Source organism: Leucopleurus acutus (assembly GCF_964270905.1).
Source record: "Leucopleurus acutus genome assembly, chromosome: 19".
Taxonomy (NCBI): domain Eukaryota; kingdom Metazoa; phylum Chordata; class Mammalia; order Artiodactyla; family Delphinidae; genus Leucopleurus; species Leucopleurus acutus.
This window is the reverse complement of record NC_139161.1, coordinates 25,796,407-25,816,318: the sequence shown is the minus strand read 5'-3', so window position 1 is coordinate 25,816,318 and position 19,912 is coordinate 25,796,407. Positions and strand designations below refer to the sequence as shown.

Sequence of the window (19,912 nt, the reverse complement as noted above, 5' to 3'; positions counted from 1 at the left end):
AATCTTATGAGGTAGGCATAGACCTTCCTGTTAGGAGGAAATTAGGGTTCAGAGAAGGTCATGACTATGCAGTGGCAAAAATGGGAGTGAGCTGCAGACTGACACTGGGTCCAGAACATCTCCCACGATGGCACAAAAACATCCGTGCCTTCTTCAAGTTCTACAATTCTGACTAAGAACTCAACAGAATGTGGTCTGATCCTGAAGCTTGCAACCAAAAGAAAAACAAGTCTTCTAAAGGCAACACATATATATGTAGAAGTCAGGAAATAAGAAATAAGACTGTAGTTAGTGAAGATTTGAGGTTCTGAAATTTTATCTGAACTCCAGAGAAGTTAATGTTAAAGAAGTTAGGTTTTATATTCCACTTCTTCCTTCCAAAATGAGGATAATGTCTGTCTATCTGACTGTCCATCCATCCTCTACTTATATCTAAAGGATATGAACTATTACATACTAGAGTGGGACCCCCTGGGATTTTGCTCAATCTCAATTCTAAAGGGATACTCTGGTCACTGCACTGATGCATTGAAGAGGCATTAAACTTTACAGTTAATTCTCCAGGTCACTTCTTTCCAGTGGTGTCCACTGGGGCTTTAGAGGTCAAAAGTGGGGTTCTAGCAATAGTTGATTCCCCCCCCAAATTTGAGGAGAATAAACAGAGATATCTTAGAGCTATAAAAATGCTCTATTTTTTAAAAACTAATAATCTAGATCTGGTTGATATAAAGAAGCAATCAGTTTCAAACTACCACCAACCTTTGTGGCGGATATAAGGCTTTATCTGGTTCCAGACTTTGGTCAGCAGGCTGAGTTTCAGACGGTTATAAGGTGAATTTGATACTAAGTTTGCAAGGCACTGCAAAACACAAAGAAGAGCTCATCAGTGGGCCTGATATAGTCACAGCATAGAGACAAAATTTTAGAGCCTTTAATTTAAAAAGTCTTTATACTTATTTAAAAATTAGTCCTTTTGTTTTTTTTTTTTCAGGGGGAATAGCACTTGTATTCTCATTGGTCCAACTTAATACTAAAGATAAAGCAGTATTTTTAGTAAAACATTTAGGTGTACATACAGAGATTGTAGGTATGATCAGACAAGTAGAAACAGACTTCCAAACAGGATATCTTTAATAAAATTACTACTTAGTTATATTCTTGTCAATTCACTTTTGGGCAATATAAACATTATGCAAAAAGAAAGAAACTGCCTCTGTTAACTCACCGATAACTTGGCACATTTACCTTAATTATCTGAGTAAGGGTCTGTGAGGATGATTCAGCCACCAAAGCTAACAAAAGACATCTGTGCAACTCTTTAATGCTAGAAGCAATCATTACAGAAAAGGGAGTGAAAGCCCTTCTGTGGTCACTGGTATCTTCAGCAACAGAAAGAAACTGCTTTGAGCCTTCCAAGATGGCAGATAAAACTTGCAGAGCACAGGCACGCGTCTGAAATTTCAGGATGATGCACATCAGTTAGAAATCAGGAGTCGAATCCCCTTCTTCCTATATATATGTTTTTCATTTTCAAAGTATTTAGGATTCCTTTAATTAGAGGGCAATGTGATTATCCACCAGGCCCTAAGAGCAGCCGTGAACTAAGCCACCTGCGCGCCGCCCCACCCCCACACTTCAAAAAACCAACAGAGCCTCAAATCACATGGCTGTTAGGGTTTCCTACTGTAAGGAATAAGCCTAAGCTGCACCACAGTATAAAAACCTGATGTCACAAGCATGAAAATAACTTAAAGATGAGAAGCCTAGTTTATTAAAGCATAAAGCCAAATGAAAAGAGAAAAGCAAACCGCCTGTGGGCAGGAAAAACTACACGCATCTAGGGTCTGTTTCATATCAAAGCTCCCGAGGACCTTCTGCTTTACGTTCCAACCTAAAGCATCCATGAGTGCTCAATATTAATTACATAGGATACTAGAAACTTTGTGCATACTCAGCTTGGCAGGCACCATTAGTGACCCAACAAAGGGTCCATGAAAGCATCCATGAGTGCTCAATATTAATTACACAGGATACTAGAAACTTTGTGCATACTCAGCTTGGCAGGCACCATTAGTGACCCAACTTTCAGAAACATTCTTAGGTACAGAAAATAAAATCTGCAATAAAATCTTTGATACTCAAAGGAATACTATTAAATATAACTTTATGGATAGAAAGGAAAACATGTGCACCTTTATCAATGGACTGCTGTATCTATCAGGAATAGTGCCACTGCATTAAGATTTTCTTTATACGGTTAAAAGATTACTTGTAATTAGTATTCTGATGATTTTGCAGTATTAAAACTCAGAAAAGAAAAAAGAAAGGAAAAGAAAGCCAATTTAACCAAAATGGAATGTAGGTGATAAATGCAGGACTACTAATATGAAATAATACTATACCCTCTTTGGCCAGCTCACCCCAAAATGTCAATTAAACCTTTCAGTCAGATATTTAAAAAGCAAGGAATCAACATTATAATTCTAGGATCTAATCTAAGTATTTACTCAATATGAAGCATATCTGAGTTTGGTGTGAAAAGGTTTTCCAGAAAATCTTCAACTGTTATCTCAAAATTACCAAGAAATAAATCATTTCTGCATGCTTTTCGTAGAATGGAATTATAAACAAAAAACTAAAGATTTATTGCTTTGAGAACAAATTTGTAGTATAGTAGTATGAGTCTTTGGACATAATCACTTAAGGAAGGCAGGAAGTTGACAATGTATTAGGAAAGTGTGTGTCAGAGAGACAAAGAGACAGAGAGAGAGCTCGTGCACAAGTCAGCTGGTCCAAGAACTCAGATGAGGTGCTAGCAACCCTTTTCCATAAAGCACCAGTAGCACAAATTTTATGGTCTAGACTTCGCAGGCCACAGAGTCTTTGTTGCGACCACTCAACTCTGCTATGGGAGCACAGACACTGTACAAAGAAATAAATGTGACTGTGTTCAAATAAAATTTTACTTATGGACAGTGAAATCTGAATTTCATATAAATTTTACATGTCACAAAATATTATTCTTTTGATTAAAAAAATGTTTTGAAAGCGTAAAAACCATTCTTAGATCATAGGTCATACAAAAACTGGTAGTTGGCCAGACTGGGCCCACAGGCCATAGTCTGCCAACCTCTGATTAGACTGCTGGCTGGTCTTAACCAAAAAAGGCGGATGTTATGCTAAACCTCCATTTCTTTAGAACATAATTAAAAATTACAATTTCAACAGCTCACAAACCAAATAAAATTAAAAGCCAAGTTGTAGAAAGAAATGAACTAATATTCAAAAGTAAAAATTTTTCAGCGCAATTAACTTTGGTACCTAAAGTGGGAAAAAGCATTCATGACTATCACAGATGAAAACAAAAGAATGTCACTGAAATTAGTCATTTTCTACCATCGAGGTATAAAATCTACATGGAAATATGATACTATATCGAATTTTACTTCTCATAGTGCTGATTTATTTCCTTTAAACACTGTTTAATATACCTCTGTTGTTATAAAAATGCTATTCATGACACTGAATCAGGTTCAAGTTCTGCTTCATTTATTTTTATATCAATATTTAATACTGTTTACCATTCTAATCAGCACTTCCAGCAGACAGTACTGATGTACAAGCAAACCATAAGAGGTGCAGCTCTCCAGACAGCTCATTTTGTTAAGTTTTTATTGTCTGAATATTTACATTGGTAGATGAAAGCCTTTTTAATCTTATAAACATCAGTGCACTCAGTTTCACTAGAGGGTAGTTTTACCTCCTTGGGCACGAAGGCTTGTTCAAAGGTAATGAAACAAGAAAGCACTTTTCCTTTTTTGCTATTTAAGGATATAGTAGAAATTTTTGCTGAGGTAGCTCAGTCAATCCTTATTTTTTCCTTTTTTATGTATGTTCAGTCTCAGCATATTTCTGGGAGAGTGATGAAGTCGTCACTGCTGGGAATGGCTACCACTGAGGTTTCAATGCAGGGCACCTGGCTGTGCTTGTCTTTGGCTTTGTCCAAGTCCTGATTATCCTTCACATATGTTCAGGGTTAATTTCATTTGAGCACACCCCCAAAGCTGGATGCCTTTTAGGTGGAGGCATGTGCATACTGTGTCAAGGTCTCTAGACTTAGAGACCTCCAAGCAAAGGTCACCTGTTCTTAATTGACCATAAAAGAGGAAACCTGATTATCTACCATTCCGTGACAGTTAAAAGTTTCAACTCTTTATTCTCTTTCCTAGTTATGATATCTATTATCTAGATTTTGATTTGTTTCCACATTTCATAGCTCTTTAAAAGAGAAATAAATAATCATCATGGAATTTGAAAATCAGGATAATTCTAAAGGTACCAAGAAGAAGGTATGCCCTACAGTTTGTCCCTTAGGTCACATCTTGTTGATATATATACATAATCTACTTTTGTAACACCTGAGGAAATCATATAGAAGAAATTCTTAAATTAGTCATATTGTTACTAGTAGCATTAGTATTATTTTAATTAGTCGTATTATTATACTGATTGCTCTATCTTGCCTGAAAACATAGGATGTGCTTTCTGAAGCACATTTCCAGCATGTAAACATGTGACAATTTCCCAAGTACCATCACACTGCCAAATCCTAGAAATTTCTAAGTTTTCTCCTTCTCAATGAACCATTCTAGCATCTTACATTCCAGTTTCCTGAAAGTAATCCCTGTCATTGTTGGTGTTCTGAATGGAGTAGTCCAATCATGTTTCCTTCTGTCGATTTCTCTCTGGAAAATTTCTCAGTATATCAGTGACAACTGTGCTTCCAACTGAATCTACCATAGGTCATATCAGAGCTGCCATGAACTCAAAACCATCATCACTGTGTACTTCAAGGAGAAGAGACATTATTTTTGTCTTGTCATGTTTCATCCTGGCTAATACAAACTTCAGTCTATACTATCCAACTCTATACTCAATAAGCACCTGAGATGACCACTCAGCTTTTACACATGGCTGTGCCTTTTAACCTAGCTCTGATCAATCCAGAATGCTGTTCTATTCCAATGACATGAACTAGTACTTTTTTTTTGGCCATTTCTTGCGGCATGTGGGATCTTAGTTCCCCGACCAGGGATTGAACCCACGCCCCCTGCAGCTGAAGCACAGGGTCTTAACCACTGGACTGTCAGGGAAGTCTATGAACTAGTACTTTTAATTTTTGCACGTAACTTTCTAGAAGTCTTTCTAAAAAGACTCTCTCACTGACATCATCTAACAAAACACTTTTTTCTAACATGGGTCTTGGTTCACAATTAATTACACTACGGACAGTTTGCAGTGGTGCACTCCAAGACCTGTTGTGGACAATTATCATGACCCTTATTTACACCCTTCTAAACCTAGTATCTGCTAAAAAATCTGAGTATATTCATTTCGCTTGCCATTACACTGAACTCATGAATTTTAATCATTACTTTGATCTTTTTAAAAAACTGTGTAAGAATGATGACTGGTCTTCCCTTTCTCCAGGACCTTTGTGTGGCTTTCGTGCTAGACCTAGGACTTCTCCAGAAGGGAGTTCTATATTTTTTTTCACTCATCACGTCTCTTGCATTATTGAAATTAAACAGCAAGAACATATGTAAGAAGTACACAAATCAAGGAGGACCACTTTGCAGTAAGTAAAATTTCTCATGGCAATTCAAATGTAAATGTTCGAAAAATACAAAGATATAAACATCATGAAAATTATTTCAATCTACTTTCATCTCCATCTCCTTGGCTACTTACGGCAGCTTCCCTCAGCTGGAGGGTCTTCAAAAACATAAATACATATATATATATATTTTTTCAACCCTCATAGCAGTTTTCCTTCCAATTACTAGAATGGCCTCATTATTTATTTATTTGCCACCACCATTTTTCAGGTTCTCATTTGCCGATGATTCAGTCAATCTGAAAAATTTCTACTGGTTTAACTATTTAGTATATTGGGTATTTGAAATACCGTACAAGGCATTTTTGTGTGTGCATAATTGAGGCTAGTTTATTTTTCTTCACCCTGTAAGAGTGTTGAAGGGTCATTTAGAAGTTTTCTTATATAGTAATTAGCTAGTCAAGGAGATGATCAAAGGGAGTTTCAATGTATGATGGATTGCTAGTCCTCCTCATTTTTAAGGGAAAAATCTTAAAAACAGAAAATAATACTATTGGCCTAACTAAAACTTTCATTTTGAGAGGGTAGGTTAATTACCTGAGGATACCAGATGCCATGTAGCATGACTTGTTTGTTTGTTTTGGTTTTTTTGTTTTTTTGCGTTACGCGGGCCTCTCACTGTTGTGGCCACTCCCATTGCGGAGCACAGTCTCCGGACGCACAGGCTCAGCAGCCATGGCTCACAGACCCAGCCGCTCCGCGGCATGTGGGATCTTCCCAGACCAGGGCATGAACCCGTGTCCCCTGCATCAGCAGGCGGACTCTCAACCACTGCGCCACCAGGGAAGCCCTGTAGCATGACTTTTTAATGTTCATTGTTGTAAGAGGAATCTAAACACCACACTGGTTTCCTTATTTGGGTAAAAAGCTAACTTCTGGAAAATAGCTAACATATCCAAGAAGAGGTAAATATTTGATCAGCCATAGTTACCTTGCTGTAGCTATCCATGACTGCCAAGTTACTTTTCCTTCTTTTCTAAAAATAAGTTTTTCTCATAAAAATATGTATTACTATTTATTACATGTGATTTGAAAAATATGGAAAAGTTGAAGGAAAAAAAAACACTGTTGGGATCATATAATTCTATATCCTATACTTTCATAAAGCATCATCAGCATTTCCCTAAGCCTTATACATCTTTCATAACCATTATATACCATGATATTCCAGTGAGTATTAAAGCCATTTTTAACTTCTTTCTATTATAAACACCATGGCAATCAACATTTTCATAAAAGAGAGAGAAGCACAGCTGCTTCAGCGCAGCTCAGAGGACACTGAAACAATAACTCAGTGTGCTCATGCTTCAAGCAAGCCCTGGGGCAGGAGGTGAGCTCAGTGTGATCTCCCTCTACCTGATATTCACATAAGCCCATTTCCTATCCTCCTGCCCATTTAGTGGTTCTCAAGTCAGGACTTGGGTCGGTATTAATAAGAGCTTTGTTCACATAAGATCAGATGGGGCAGTAAGATCAGATGGGGCAGAGAAAACAACAAAGACTTGTAAAGATTTTCTTCCTAGTTATAACCCTTAGAATTTAAATGCTCTTACCTTTGGAGAAGGATCTTTTAATGTAAGAGTCATCAAGGACACAGACTGTGGGCTTCCAAGCTCAGGTGTATCAGGAACAAAGGCTGACCAGTAGCCATAAAGAACTTTTTTTTCTATTGATTTTATAGTAGAAAGAAAACAGGCTAATGCTCCTTGGCGAACTTTGGCTTGGTAAGACCTTTAATAACCAAAAGAAGGAAGAAAAAAGCCTTTTAATTGTTTTTAAAAACATAAGCATGAAATGCTATTTATTCCAGCCAACTCAAATGATACAGTGGGAAATTCAACATTCTAAATAAATCTGAAAGATGCCAACATTTTAAAAATTATTTCAAAATGTGATCAAAACATGTTAAAGCAATTTATCTAACAAGTTAATAAAGTCAACAATTAAAAAAACACAACTAGATAGAGAATAAGATGGCAACATTTTGATATTAGGAAATCAGTATTAAATATGAGATACTGCAGAGTATCCATTCATCCAACAGATATGTACTGAGAATCCTTACGTATGTGCCAGGCACTGTGCTGAGGCTGGCAGACATAAACTAAGCCCCTGCCCTTGACAAGCTTATTAAAGGCAGAGACATACAGTTAAAGAGACTACAACACAGTAATCAGAGATAAGTCAAACAGTCACATAGGAGGGGTACCTAAGCCGGAATAAGGGGTCAGAAAAGGCTTCTCAGAGTATATGATTGCTGAGCTCAAACTGAAGATGGGTAGTGGTTAACAAGGCAAAAGGCAAAAAACATGAAAGAAAGAATAACCCAGGCAGAGGAACCACATGTACAAAGACAGATAAGAGAACAATGCAAAATGCATAGTAATACAAAGTCCCACGTAAATGAGACTTCCAAGTTAAATCACATGCGGCAGTCAGACTTTTAAGCAAGGTTAGAAACTTATACACACAACTTAGAATATAAGGCATAAAAATATAACAAAATACTACTACCTCACTTTACTCTGCATGCCTCCTTCAGCATCAGAATAGTCTGACTCACTACTGCTGACTCTCTTCCAACTGGAAGAACTGAAGGATGAGGAGACTTGGTCTTTTCCTGCAGCTCCACTTCCAGCTAATGGCAAACTCGAAACACCCAGGGAGGAGGGGCACTGAGTGTCCCCTTTATGCGGGTTCAGTCTGCCTGAGCCAGTGACTGGGGCTACTTCTCTTTCACCACTGGATTCTTCCTCCTCCTCCTCTCCTTGATGGATTTTCTTCGCTTTTACTTTTGATTTTTTCCTTTTATTCTGATTTTAGGAGTAAATGAAAACATATATATGATAGCTATTGGTAACTTCTCATTTGATAATTACTAAATATGTCTCCAACACGTAGTACGGATAAAGAAGAGGAGAAGAGAAAAAAGCGGCACTTAATACTCCATACGTCAGGCACTATGCTAAGTGTTTATGTACAACTTACTGGACCAAAAGAAACAAGGTAGGAAATACATGGGACAGAGCAAACCTTATGACCTGGGTTTAAATTCTGTATCTGTGATCCTGGGCAAATCATTTAGCCTCGCTGAGCTTGCCTTTCCTCATCTGTTTAAGTACAGACTAATGCCACCTTCCTTGAACGGTTGTGAAAGCATTCAGCCTTCTCAACAAAGGTTCTGCAAGAGATCAAGGTCTACAGAAAATGACCTGAGTGACTATTTTCTCAGTTCTCCCAAACAGGATACGCAGCTAGCACCACTCTAGATGCATAGGAGGGATGTTACTCCTTTACATACAATCCAGGTTTTAGAGCACTGGGGCTTTGTAGATATAAAGTAAAAGCCTGGGACTTCCCTGGTGGTTCAGACACCACACTTCCAATACAGGGGGCACGGGTTCGATCCCTGATCGGGGAACTAAGATCCTGCATGCCGTGCAGCGCAGCCAAAAAAATGAAAAACAAAAAACAAAAAACTTAAAGTAAAAGCCAGGTTCTTTCTCTTCTGCGACTTCCTTCTTTCAGACATCCAAAGATCTTTGGAATCTGTGCTCTCCTCTGCATTCTCAAGGTCCCTAGCCTTTAGGAGAGAAGGTCCTCATGACTTCTACCTTGAGTTATTAATGTGGCTCCAGACTCACACCCTTTTACTTGCTATCACAGTGATTTCTCTGAAATGCCAATCTGATCATATCACTCCCCTGTATCAGATGCTTCATTTCCACCACCTATAAGATAAAAACCCAAACTCCTTAGCACACTGTACATGACCCTTATGATTTGGCCTCTGCTACATACTTGTCCCACCTTCCCCTCCACACACCTGACACTCTAGCCCATTGTTCAACTCGCATTCCCTAAGACTGTGTACCTGTTGTTCCCTCTGAATAAAACATTCTCCTTCCTTCCTTCTCTATACTCATTCTTGAGGCTCAGGTTAGCCACTATATCTTTTAAAAAGCACCCCCTTACTCCTCTATTGGTTGCCCTGAATGTGCTCCTAGAATACCCCGTGAATATTCTGTTGAAAGAAATCATAATACTGCAATGTAGTTGTTTATTTATCCACCTTTGCTTTCTCCCCCAAATTCCTAAAACCACAATCTATGTTCCTAATGCTTAGCACAATGTCTGGGATATAACAGATGCTCAGTAAATGTTGATTAAGTGAATGAGTGAAAGAATTTCTAATTATAAGCATTTTAATCAGGTATTACATTTCTAGGTGTAATACCTCAGCCGTATATCTGTATGCTTTAGGTTCTCCAACAGAAACAGGAGGGAGATGGCAGCTATCTGGAAAGACTGGGAAATTTGGCAGTGGCAACAGAGACCTATAATATTTACCAGCTAGCCTGTTGGAGAAAAAGTCTGTTGACCTGTGGTGTTAAGCATTTGAGGGATGCGGATGCTTGGCTATGGGTATAAAGTGAATGCCCATTTTTATAGCTGTTACATTGCCTAGACTGCTTAGAAGTATAAGATGTTCTAACTGGTAGTTTTAGCAGTCTGATAATTTAAATTTACTATGCTAAAAACCCTAACTTGAAATCAAATTCAAGGTGAGCCTTTGGCACAGCAGTGATGCAAATCATAGAAAACACACATAGCAAGCAATTAAAAACAATTCACAACTTAAATCTAAATATATGCAAATGTACCACAGCTGGTCGAGAAGTGCTGGATTCTGTCTGCTGCGGTTTGATGGGTGGTCGTCCATCATACTGAGGAAGTGGAGTGGGGTACAACACCGTGGGCATCTCTATGTTTAGTCCAGGGAGTCCATGGAACATGGTTTTCTAATAATGATGGTTAAGGAACACACAAACACACATACAACAAATCATAAAACAGAATTATTCACCATGTTCTGAATCACAGATGAATAGATTAATGTTTAAAAGCTTTATTAAGGAAACTGAAATGAGAAAGAAAATAGATACCCTGAAGGTTTAGAGCTTAAAGGAGAGTTTAATTTCATCTAGACCAGAGGGATCTGGTTTGGCCAGATCAGGTTAAACTTTAGATTCTAGTTTATTTACTTACCACTTTTATTTACTAATTTAAAAAATTTACCCAATCAGTTTTGTCCAATATTTTATCGATAATTTTTTTAACCAATCTATCATTTTATTTAGCATATCCATGTCCAAATCTAGCTCTCTATTATCTACTAGGGAGTAGGGGAGATGGTACAGGAAAAGAATTAAAGTTTTAGTCATGATAAAGCTAAGTTATCGTACATGGCTTTGATCTAAGGCCACCACAAAGTTTCTTACTATTTCTTGGCTGAACTGAAGACAGCTGGATCCCCAGAGAGGTTGATCTGACTCTCCCACTGACTGGCAGGCTCAGAAGCCAAAGGATGGCAGCCTAATGATACACATCTTGATTGGTCTGCCTACTACATGGGAGCTAAAGCCAAGGAGAAGCACTGGTTCCTCTTTCAAGTCCAAACAGATTCAACATAATCTAAAATTAAATAATCTACAGATCATACCTCATAATCTATTCCCAATAAAATTTTAGAATTTTCATAAATTTACTAAAGCAAGATTTAGTCTTTTCAGTTCTTAATTTTATTTATTTTTAATTAATTAATTTATTTTTGGCTGCACTGGGTCTTCGTTGCTGCACACGGGCTTTTCTCTAGTTGTGGCAAGCGGGGGCTACTCTTTGTTGCAGTGCACGGGCTTCTTACTGCGGTGGCTTCTCTTGTTGCGGAGCACAGGCTCCAGGCGCGCGGGCTTCAGTAGTTGTGGCTTGCAGGCTCCAGAGCGCAGGCTCAGTAGTCATGGTACACGGGCTTAGTTGCTCCACGGCATCTGGAATCTTCCTGGACCAGGGCTTGAACCCGTGTCCCCTGTGTTGGCAGGCGGATTCTTAACCACTGTGCCACCAGGGAAGTCCCAGTTCTTAATTTTAAATATGTTTAAATATGAACATTTTATTCTTCTCTCTTAAAATATAATACCCTAAAGCTAGCCTTGGAGTAATGATGTAAACTGGTCCTTATGTCTGGGGTGTAAACAGGAAAGACACTAACCACATGAAGACCTGGGGTTTAAACGGGCAATGCCTTACCTTTAGCACAGCCAGAAGAGCTCCAAGTTCATCAGTCTGTGTCGGTTTCATCTTCCCACCATTTAGAAGAGACTGTATACCTTTTAATGCATTTTGTAACAACTAGAGGGAAAAAGGAGACCAAGTTAAAAGGTAAATGAAATTTGGTTGTCCAGGGACCAACTTTCTAGCACCACGTAGGATGGAGAAAGAAGTCTTTAGATGATGAAAAAAACTTTAGACAGGGGAGGGGAAAAAAAAGAGCAGAGATGAGGACCCAGAGAAGAAAGCTGATGAGCTACTACTAATTATTTTCTAGAATGGAGTGCTTCTCTTGAATGAGTGGTCTTTTCATACATGTTTATAAACCCGCACGTACTAATCGTGAGCAAGAAAAAAAAAAAGAAGAGATGTTTAGTGAGAAGAGTACGATAGGAATAAAAATGTGGCAGCAGAGACTGGAAACAGGAAATCCCTATCATGCAGTAAGCAAAGCAGCTCTTTTCACAGCAGCTCTTAAAAGCAAAGAAATGTATGTGGGGACAGGTTTCTAGAGGGCAATTCTGATCAAGATTAATTTTTTGGCCAGTAATGTCATTTCTAGGATTCTGTCCTTAAAAAATACTCCCTACATGGAAAGGATGTGAACTGCAGCCTTGTTTGAAATAGTGCAATCACTGAAAAAAACTTTAATTTTCCATCAATTATGATATTTAAGAAGCTAACCCTCTGCTACATATGAAACTTAACAATAATAGCAAGCACTTTTCCAAGCATATTTAAGTGCTTTTATGAACAGTTCATATACACCTCATAAGACCTCTACAAGGTGGTTATAACATTTCTCCCATTTCAGAGATGAGGAACATGTAGGCTCAAGAAGTTAAGTAAATTGCCAAGGTCTCCCAGCTACAGCAGTTAGAAAGCATGAAGTACATCAACAGGTATTGATTGAAAAGATGTCCAAGATATATTAAGTTTAAAAAGGAGAGAGAGCTGCAAAACAGCATATTAAATATGATCCCACTTAAAAATTATAAATATGCTCATTTATATACAAAAAAAATCTGGGGGCATGTAGAACAAATTGTTCCCAGTGGCTCTGTCTAAGCTGGGGACTATAAGAAACTTTCGCCATCTTTGATTTGTAATTTTTGAAATGTGTCACTTTGAATTTAAATCATGTTAATAAACTGTCATATTTGCATCAGGTTTTTAAAAAAAGAAATAAAATACTGCAGATATTGTTGAAATCCACTCCTTTCCATTCCATCTAAAAGACAGTCACTAGTCAGAAATTTTTTATTTCCACTTTTATAGTCAGGAGGGTAAAAATAGTTTAAGAACCTAGAATTGCAAAACAAACAAAAAAACAAGGCAAAACACAACAAACAAAAATAATTTCTTGTAATTTAAACCTGAAAGATATGGGTTCAGCCTTTTTAGGTTATAAACATCCCCTTATGCCTATATCTCTAGACAAAACTAATACAGCAACAAAATTAAACTCTTTAATAGCAGCTTTTGTTCTACTGCTGCTTGTAAACACATCTGTAACAGTCATAGGATTAGTAGTAGTCTCACCTACCATGCAAAACGTGATATCATCCATATCAGATGATTTTGGAGACTGTAAAGTGGTCAAGAAAGCTTGGAAGCAGATATTTTGGTAGGGCTCCTCCAAGTACGGCTGTCCTGGCACACTAAAACACACACAGAAAAAGCAACTCCAACTCAGTCGCCTTTGAAATGGGGCTTGCAAAGAATAAGAATTAAAAGTAACAGCAATACTGACTAATGGAGTTAGAATATACCCTTGAATGAAACTGCATCATAGAAGATTGTGCACTCCGGTTAATTAACTACTGCTGTGGACCAGCACAAGGCTGGAACGAAAAGGAAGAAGAACGGTTTCCACAGGGAAAAGTTACAGAAGTCTATAGGGAAACAAGTACACAGAAAGCAAAATCTTTTTCATTATGCTTTTCAGTTCTGAGAGGGAAATAATGCAGACAGGTAGTCAAGCTAGAATCACACAGCTGAAGCTGCCTTCCTAGCCACTGGACAACACTGCAATGTAGAGATAAGATATTACGCATCAGTTCAAGCTTGTGCCACTCATTTTCTATTGCATGAATTTAGAATTGGGCAGTTGGGATTGGTTCTGTTTTCTTAAAGGAAATTGGCCTTGACAGATATATCTCACCAAAGCTTAAATTAATATGAATATATCCTTCTCGAAGACTTAATATGGTTAGAATTTATACCAACAGAAAACAAAACCTCAACATATTGCACATATATCACTTTTACCATATTTTAGAAATAAAGTCCTAGTCTAAGGTCCTAGTCCTTCACTTCTTCATAAGCTTTCTTCATAAGCAACATTAAAATTAAAAATAAACAACATAAGATGATGTCACTAGCAAAGAGCATGGGAAATGCAAAGTAGGTTATTTTTCTAAGTTGGCTCTGGCTTCAGACAGATTGAACCACCTACAAAGGGCCCATGAGAGGCCCTATCTTATTACACCTGGGAAATCTGACTGACTCCACATACCTGAGACATAAGTTTGCCATACAGTGCACTGCAGCTCTCCTAACTTCAGGGTCCGACTGAGCCAAGTCACTCAGCTTCATCAAGAGTCCGCTCTTGCCAAGCAAGTCTGGGAGGTACTGAAACAACATCACAGCCAATGTTGGCCGAAGAAAAGCTTCTAGGAAAACATTACTTTTTAAATAGATTTCTTTCTTCTTTTTTTTAACTAAAGGGAATTTAGGTACCAAAACACTAGCTGCTAGGTAAATCCTTCAGACAGGCATGCAAAAATATGCCCAAAAAGCATCAGTAAGGATCAGCACTCCCAGCCTAGGTTGTTGCTGAAATGAAGCTCTTTCGTCTTGGCTGCATAGCTGAAGGGTAATGATAATCATAATAATGATTAATATTTACCAAGTGCCAAGCACTTTACAAGTGAGACTTCACCCTCAGAGGAACTATTTTACACGTGAGAAAATGAGGCTCAGAGTGACTGAGGAAGGTTACTCAACGTTACACATCTAATTAATGGCAGGACAGAAACCTGAACACAGGCTTGCTGGTTTAGAGCCTGTGCTCCCAACCTTTCAAAGGAAAGACAGAATGCAGTTTAAACTACCTTTTGACACTTGGAGCCGTTGCAGTAAACCAGGGCTGCCAAGGCTTGGAGAATCTGCATGTGTGTCCAGGAACTGCACTGCTGAATAGCAGAAATAGTATATGCCAACAGGAAATCCAGGTTCTGTTCATCAACAATCACCTATCAAGAGGGGAAAAAATTATGATCTAACTTCTAGAAAGATATTTAATCCTTTTCAGACATGAATGCTCACTTGAATCAAGCTGTTTAAGAAACAGAGAGCGCACATGTATCCATCTTTTTCGTGTCAAAAAGATCAGCTTTAAAGACCTTGAAAGTCTTATCGAGAGGACCCCCTCCCTGCCCCAGGGCCTTCCTCACTTCTTCCCCTTTACTCCCTCCACTCAAAGTATAACCTGGCAAAGTCCTTGTAACTTTTCCTTGAACTAACCAGACACCGGCAGCTGTAAATACACAGATATGTAAGACTCAATCCGCTGAAAACTTTTAATTCAACTATGTTGCCTAGTAAATGCTCAACAAATACTCTGTGACTAAATATGTCTGCTGAATAGCTACTATGTCTCTGCCATGATGTGGGGAATATAACAGAAAGAGCTGGCATATTCCTGTCCTTAAGGAGTTTATAATTTTATTGCGATAAAGTAGGCTAATCCAAGTACCAATTCATGGACAACTGAAATAAACTGCCACCAAACGTTAGAAACCTGGTTAAGGGCTGTGGGTGCCATGGGTGATTAGGAACTTTTCCAACTGCCAGTGTTAAAAAGATGTTACCGCTGAGAACAGCAAACATTCAGAAGCCACCACATCAGTTTGAAAAATTCTAAACTTGAAAAGAGCCTTATTTCATTTAGCAAGTCACATGCAGCATACACTGTTACCTGGTTACCCACTGTTACCCTGGTTACCTCCAGCATATTGAGCCGTTCTTTTCTTGCTGGCAGGATACTGATCTTATTTGGGTGTCTACCTTCCCCACACGAGACCTGAAGGTAAACCCCAATTCTGCTAAGACAGTGGTTTTCCACCAGTGGCAATTTTGTCCCCCAGGGAACACTCGGCAATGTCTGTAGACATTTTTGATTGTTCAAATTGGAGAGATGCTACTGGCACCTAGTGGGTAGAGGCCAGGATGCTGTTAAACATCTTCCAATGCACAGGACAACCCCCTCATAGCACATATTTATCCAATCCAAAATATCAACAGTGCCAAGGATAAGAAACCCTGACATAAGGGCTGAGCTGCATATTGTAACCATCTAGGGAGCACAGGTCCTCCAGGTGATTCTAATGGGCAGTCAAGGTTGAAATCCCTTGTTTAAGCCATTCATGGTAATACCATTCCCCTGATCAGACTGCTGTAGAGGGGTTCTCGTATGACCTAAGTCTCTCCAGCCTGATTATCAGGGAAGAGACTGCTGGAGAGTCTGTGAGGCAAGCCTCCTCATTCTTAAATAAAAGAGACAAAAAATAAATAGTTCTTTTGCTTCTGCTGGGTGTTATTTATTTTCCATGGGATGCCTGGATTTTAAGTGTGAGAGTTGCTAGCTGAGGATAACCCATCCACTGAGGATGGCAGAATGGAAAGATGCCAGAAAGCCTCTTAATTATTAAGTGCCCCTAAAGCTGCATCCCTTGGGGCCTGTGATGTAAGATAATTTTTTAAAAATTATTTAGCTATTCTGGCTTGGCTCTTCTGTTTCTTGCAGCCAGAAGCATCTTAGATTACATAATGCTAATTGATAAGTTTTGTGCTAACTACATTCACATACTCATGTGGTAGCTTATAGTAACAGCCTCAAATTTTGAACTGTTCCTAAAAAAAGATACCAGATTTATCTAGCAAGTTGGAAAACATTCTGAAGAGAGGGGAGCTTCAGTACAGACCTTGACATAAATAACAGGGATCTTTTTATCTAGGTCACCTTGCCCCTGAGCTACTTCTTATGTTCTATGAAGACCAAAAGTAGATGACAAAAATGGTAGCTTTGGGAGAGGGGAAAAAATACTGGTAGGAAAGGGGTAGAGGATATTTCAATTTATTCATAGATATGTCTTAGTCAAATATATCTTTCCTGAAAAATTCTAAGACCTGGGGGCTTGAATGATATTGGTTTCCCGAACCAAATTGATAGGAATACCTCTGATGGACAAATCTGTAGAATCTTTTTTTTGGTAAGAGTTGTATTTGTTTTAATATAATTCTTAGTAAGGCATTTGCTTCTCACATTTGCACAGCTTCTGAAAAGACCAGCCTATCATACCTATCACAGATGTAGTATCTCAAAGGTACTTACTTATTCTCAAAATTCATGATCTGAATTCTAAAGTTACCTATATGATTACCTGTAGTGTGTTAAGTAAATGGTGGATAAGCTGAGACAATTTGCTGACAAGATGATTCTGATTAAGAGGCACCAGTTGGCAAGCTTGGACAAGAAGAGTACTGACGTCCTACCAAAAAAAAAAAAAAAAAAAAAAACAGACAATGAAAAGGTGCTATACCTGTTAGCCAAGAGAAGACCCGCCCCCAACACAGCCAAATGAGAAAATAAAAGTGAACGTTCACACTCAAAATGGGGAAAGATGAAATATGAGGCAGAGAGTAGGATGACAGCATAAAAATAGCATGTGCTAAAAAAGGAAAAGAATCAATATGATTTTTCTCAGGCTAAAGACTCCAGAATCTCTACATATGTAGAGACAGTACAATTAAATAACCAAAGAAAGGATTCCAGAATATAAAAGCACACACTGAAATTAAAAATACCAAAGGGTAAGCAAACCAAATTTGCAATGTCACTGGGAAAATCAGAAATGACACTTGTACAAATTTCATGTAAAATTAGGAATTCTTTTTACCTATTTGCAAATCACACTATTCATTCACCTATTGATGTTTATTGAATTAAAAGGCTCTGAGCACCTTCTCTGTGTCACGTAGTGTGCCAGGTCTTTGGGCTCCAAACATGAACAGACATATTCCTGAATCTCAAAGAGCTCACAATCTAGTGAAAGAGACAGAAATACTATTCACAAATAATTAAAGTGAATTAGGTCCTGAAAGAATTCAGTACAAATTCTGCAGGAATACAGTAAGTAGGGAGGTCTTGTGGAGGTGATTTTTAAGCAGAATCTGGAATGACCTGAAGGATGAGTAAAACTCTGCCAGACAGACAAGGCACCGAAAGACACAGCAAGCAAAGGGAATGGAGTGGGCAGGCTTGGAACAGGAATAGGTGTGGAACACCAGTATGTGCTTGAGGAACAGCAAGTTTTAAAATGACTGCACACAGGGCACAGAAGCAGGAGTGATGGGACATAAGACTGGAAAGTCACAAATTATATAAATAAAGCAAAAGTCCCCGACTCCTCCCTTAATTCCACTCTGCTCCCTAGTGACGCAAACTACTATTTTGTTGTAAACTCTCCCATACATTGTTTTGAACTCTTTGCATCTATAAATGTACATTTATGTTCAAGCCCTCCCCACCCTATATTGGTCTCATACTGTAACTTGCTTTGCCCAGTTACCAATATGTATTGGAGATCCTCCCAAATCAGAGTTTTACTTTTCTAATGAGATTCTTTTCCACTAAAGAAAAGGTCACTCTGGCAGGAGAGCAAAGAATCGTTTGGAGAAGAGCTGGAAATAATAAGTTAGAGGAGACCAGTGGAACAATCCAGGAGAATCATCTTGCCTGAGGGCCTAAGGCTTTGGCAATGGGAATGGGGGGGGCGGTGGACTGAGAAACATTTCTGACATAGATTCTGAAGAATCCAGATGGGATAGGATCTGGGAGGAAGGAAAGGTGAAGAACCAGTGTCTGCACCTTTGCTCTGTGTGACTGGGCAGACTCCATGTTTGTGTGTGTTGGGGGATGGGACGGATTGGGGATGTGGTGGGTGTATGGAGACAATGAACTAATTTTTAAGAACTGTCAAGTTTGAGGTGCCTGTGAGCACCAGAAAACAGTGGTAAGACTGGGTCAAGAGCTCAGGGAACTCAGTAGCATCCAAGGCCTGATGTGTGTGAATACTATTGCTCAGAGCCAAAGTACTTCAGAGAGTGCGGAGCTAGCATGGAGGAACAGAAAATGGCTGGGACTTTGAGACACTTTAGTTCCAATTCTAGCTCTGCCTTTTGCCAGCAATATGACACTGGACCTTTTTTGTGAGCCTCAGTATGTTTATCAGTAAAATAGACCTAATAATACCCACGTTCTAAGATCCCTAGAACCGTGTAGGTACAGTGCAGTACGTGGTAGTAAGGAATTTTATACACAAAGTGCTCTGAATGCGGGGAGCGGAGGGACGGGAAGGTGGCACCAGAGATGACACCTGCAATGTTATCAGAGCAGAAGTCATCAAGCTGGGTTTTGAAAGAAGCTAGTTTGCCAGGCACGGCACAGTTCTTCCAGAAAGGGAGGGTGGAAAATGTGCCACGGACGGAGGGAGCAAACGAGCCTGCAACTAAGCACTGCGAAGTGGGGGTGCGAAAAGGCTAGAGAGGCGGGCGGGAGCCACCAGCTAAGATCCCTGAAGGGTGGGGCCGGGGCCAGCGGGCCTACCTCCGGGGCCACGCCGCTGCCCTCGCTGTAGTTCTCGGAGATGAGCTGGTCGAAGAGCAGGTGGAGCTCGGTGCGGCTGGAGCTGCTGTCATCCGGTCGCAGGGCGCAGAGCCTGGCTGACAAGCAGCGGAACCCACGGCCCTGCTCGAGGGGTGGCTCCCCCTGCGCCTCTTTCGCCGGCCCGCTCGTCAAAGAACCCGCTACTCGCGCCGCCGCCATCTTTCGTACGTAGGACCACAGGGAAATACTTCCGGGGTATTCTCCGCTTCCGCGCGCCAATTCCGGAAATGCCTGTTTGAAACCAGAACCCGAGGTGAGAGGGGTTCTGAGAATACAGAACGGATCCTCGGACTAGTCCCCTGTGAAGGTATATGAGAAATTATGTGGGAGACTTTTTCGCCGCCGACCTCTCCTTGAGCCCTGACGAAAAGTGGGGACTCTGTTTGTCCTCCCAG

The 19,912-nt window shown here is 39.4% G+C and overlaps 1 protein-coding gene across 1 annotated transcript in view; it reads right to left on the bottom strand.

Moving 5' to 3' along the window:
• The window catches only part of HEATR6 (HEAT repeat containing 6), a gene marked incomplete at its 5' end in the record, with an annotated part of 44,202 nt that extends 24,526 nt beyond the window's left edge, over positions 1 to 19,676 (bottom strand). Inside the window, 11 exons of the mRNA XM_082861199.1 lie at positions 760 to 859; positions 1,246 to 1,452; positions 7,231 to 7,408; positions 8,192 to 8,490; positions 10,342 to 10,479; positions 11,765 to 11,866; positions 13,332 to 13,446; positions 14,304 to 14,419; positions 14,902 to 15,042; positions 17,233 to 17,340; positions 19,458 to 19,676. Coding sequence (XP_082717325.1) covers positions 760 to 859; positions 1,246 to 1,452; positions 7,231 to 7,408; positions 8,192 to 8,490; positions 10,342 to 10,479; positions 11,765 to 11,866; positions 13,332 to 13,446; positions 14,304 to 14,419; positions 14,902 to 15,042; positions 17,233 to 17,340; positions 19,458 to 19,676 — 1,723 coding nt within the window. The remainder of the gene's footprint in view (positions 1 to 759; positions 860 to 1,245; positions 1,453 to 7,230; positions 7,409 to 8,191; positions 8,491 to 10,341; positions 10,480 to 11,764; positions 11,867 to 13,331; positions 13,447 to 14,303; positions 14,420 to 14,901; positions 15,043 to 17,232; positions 17,341 to 19,457) is intronic.
• Between the last annotated feature and the right edge of the window lie 236 nt (positions 19,677 to 19,912).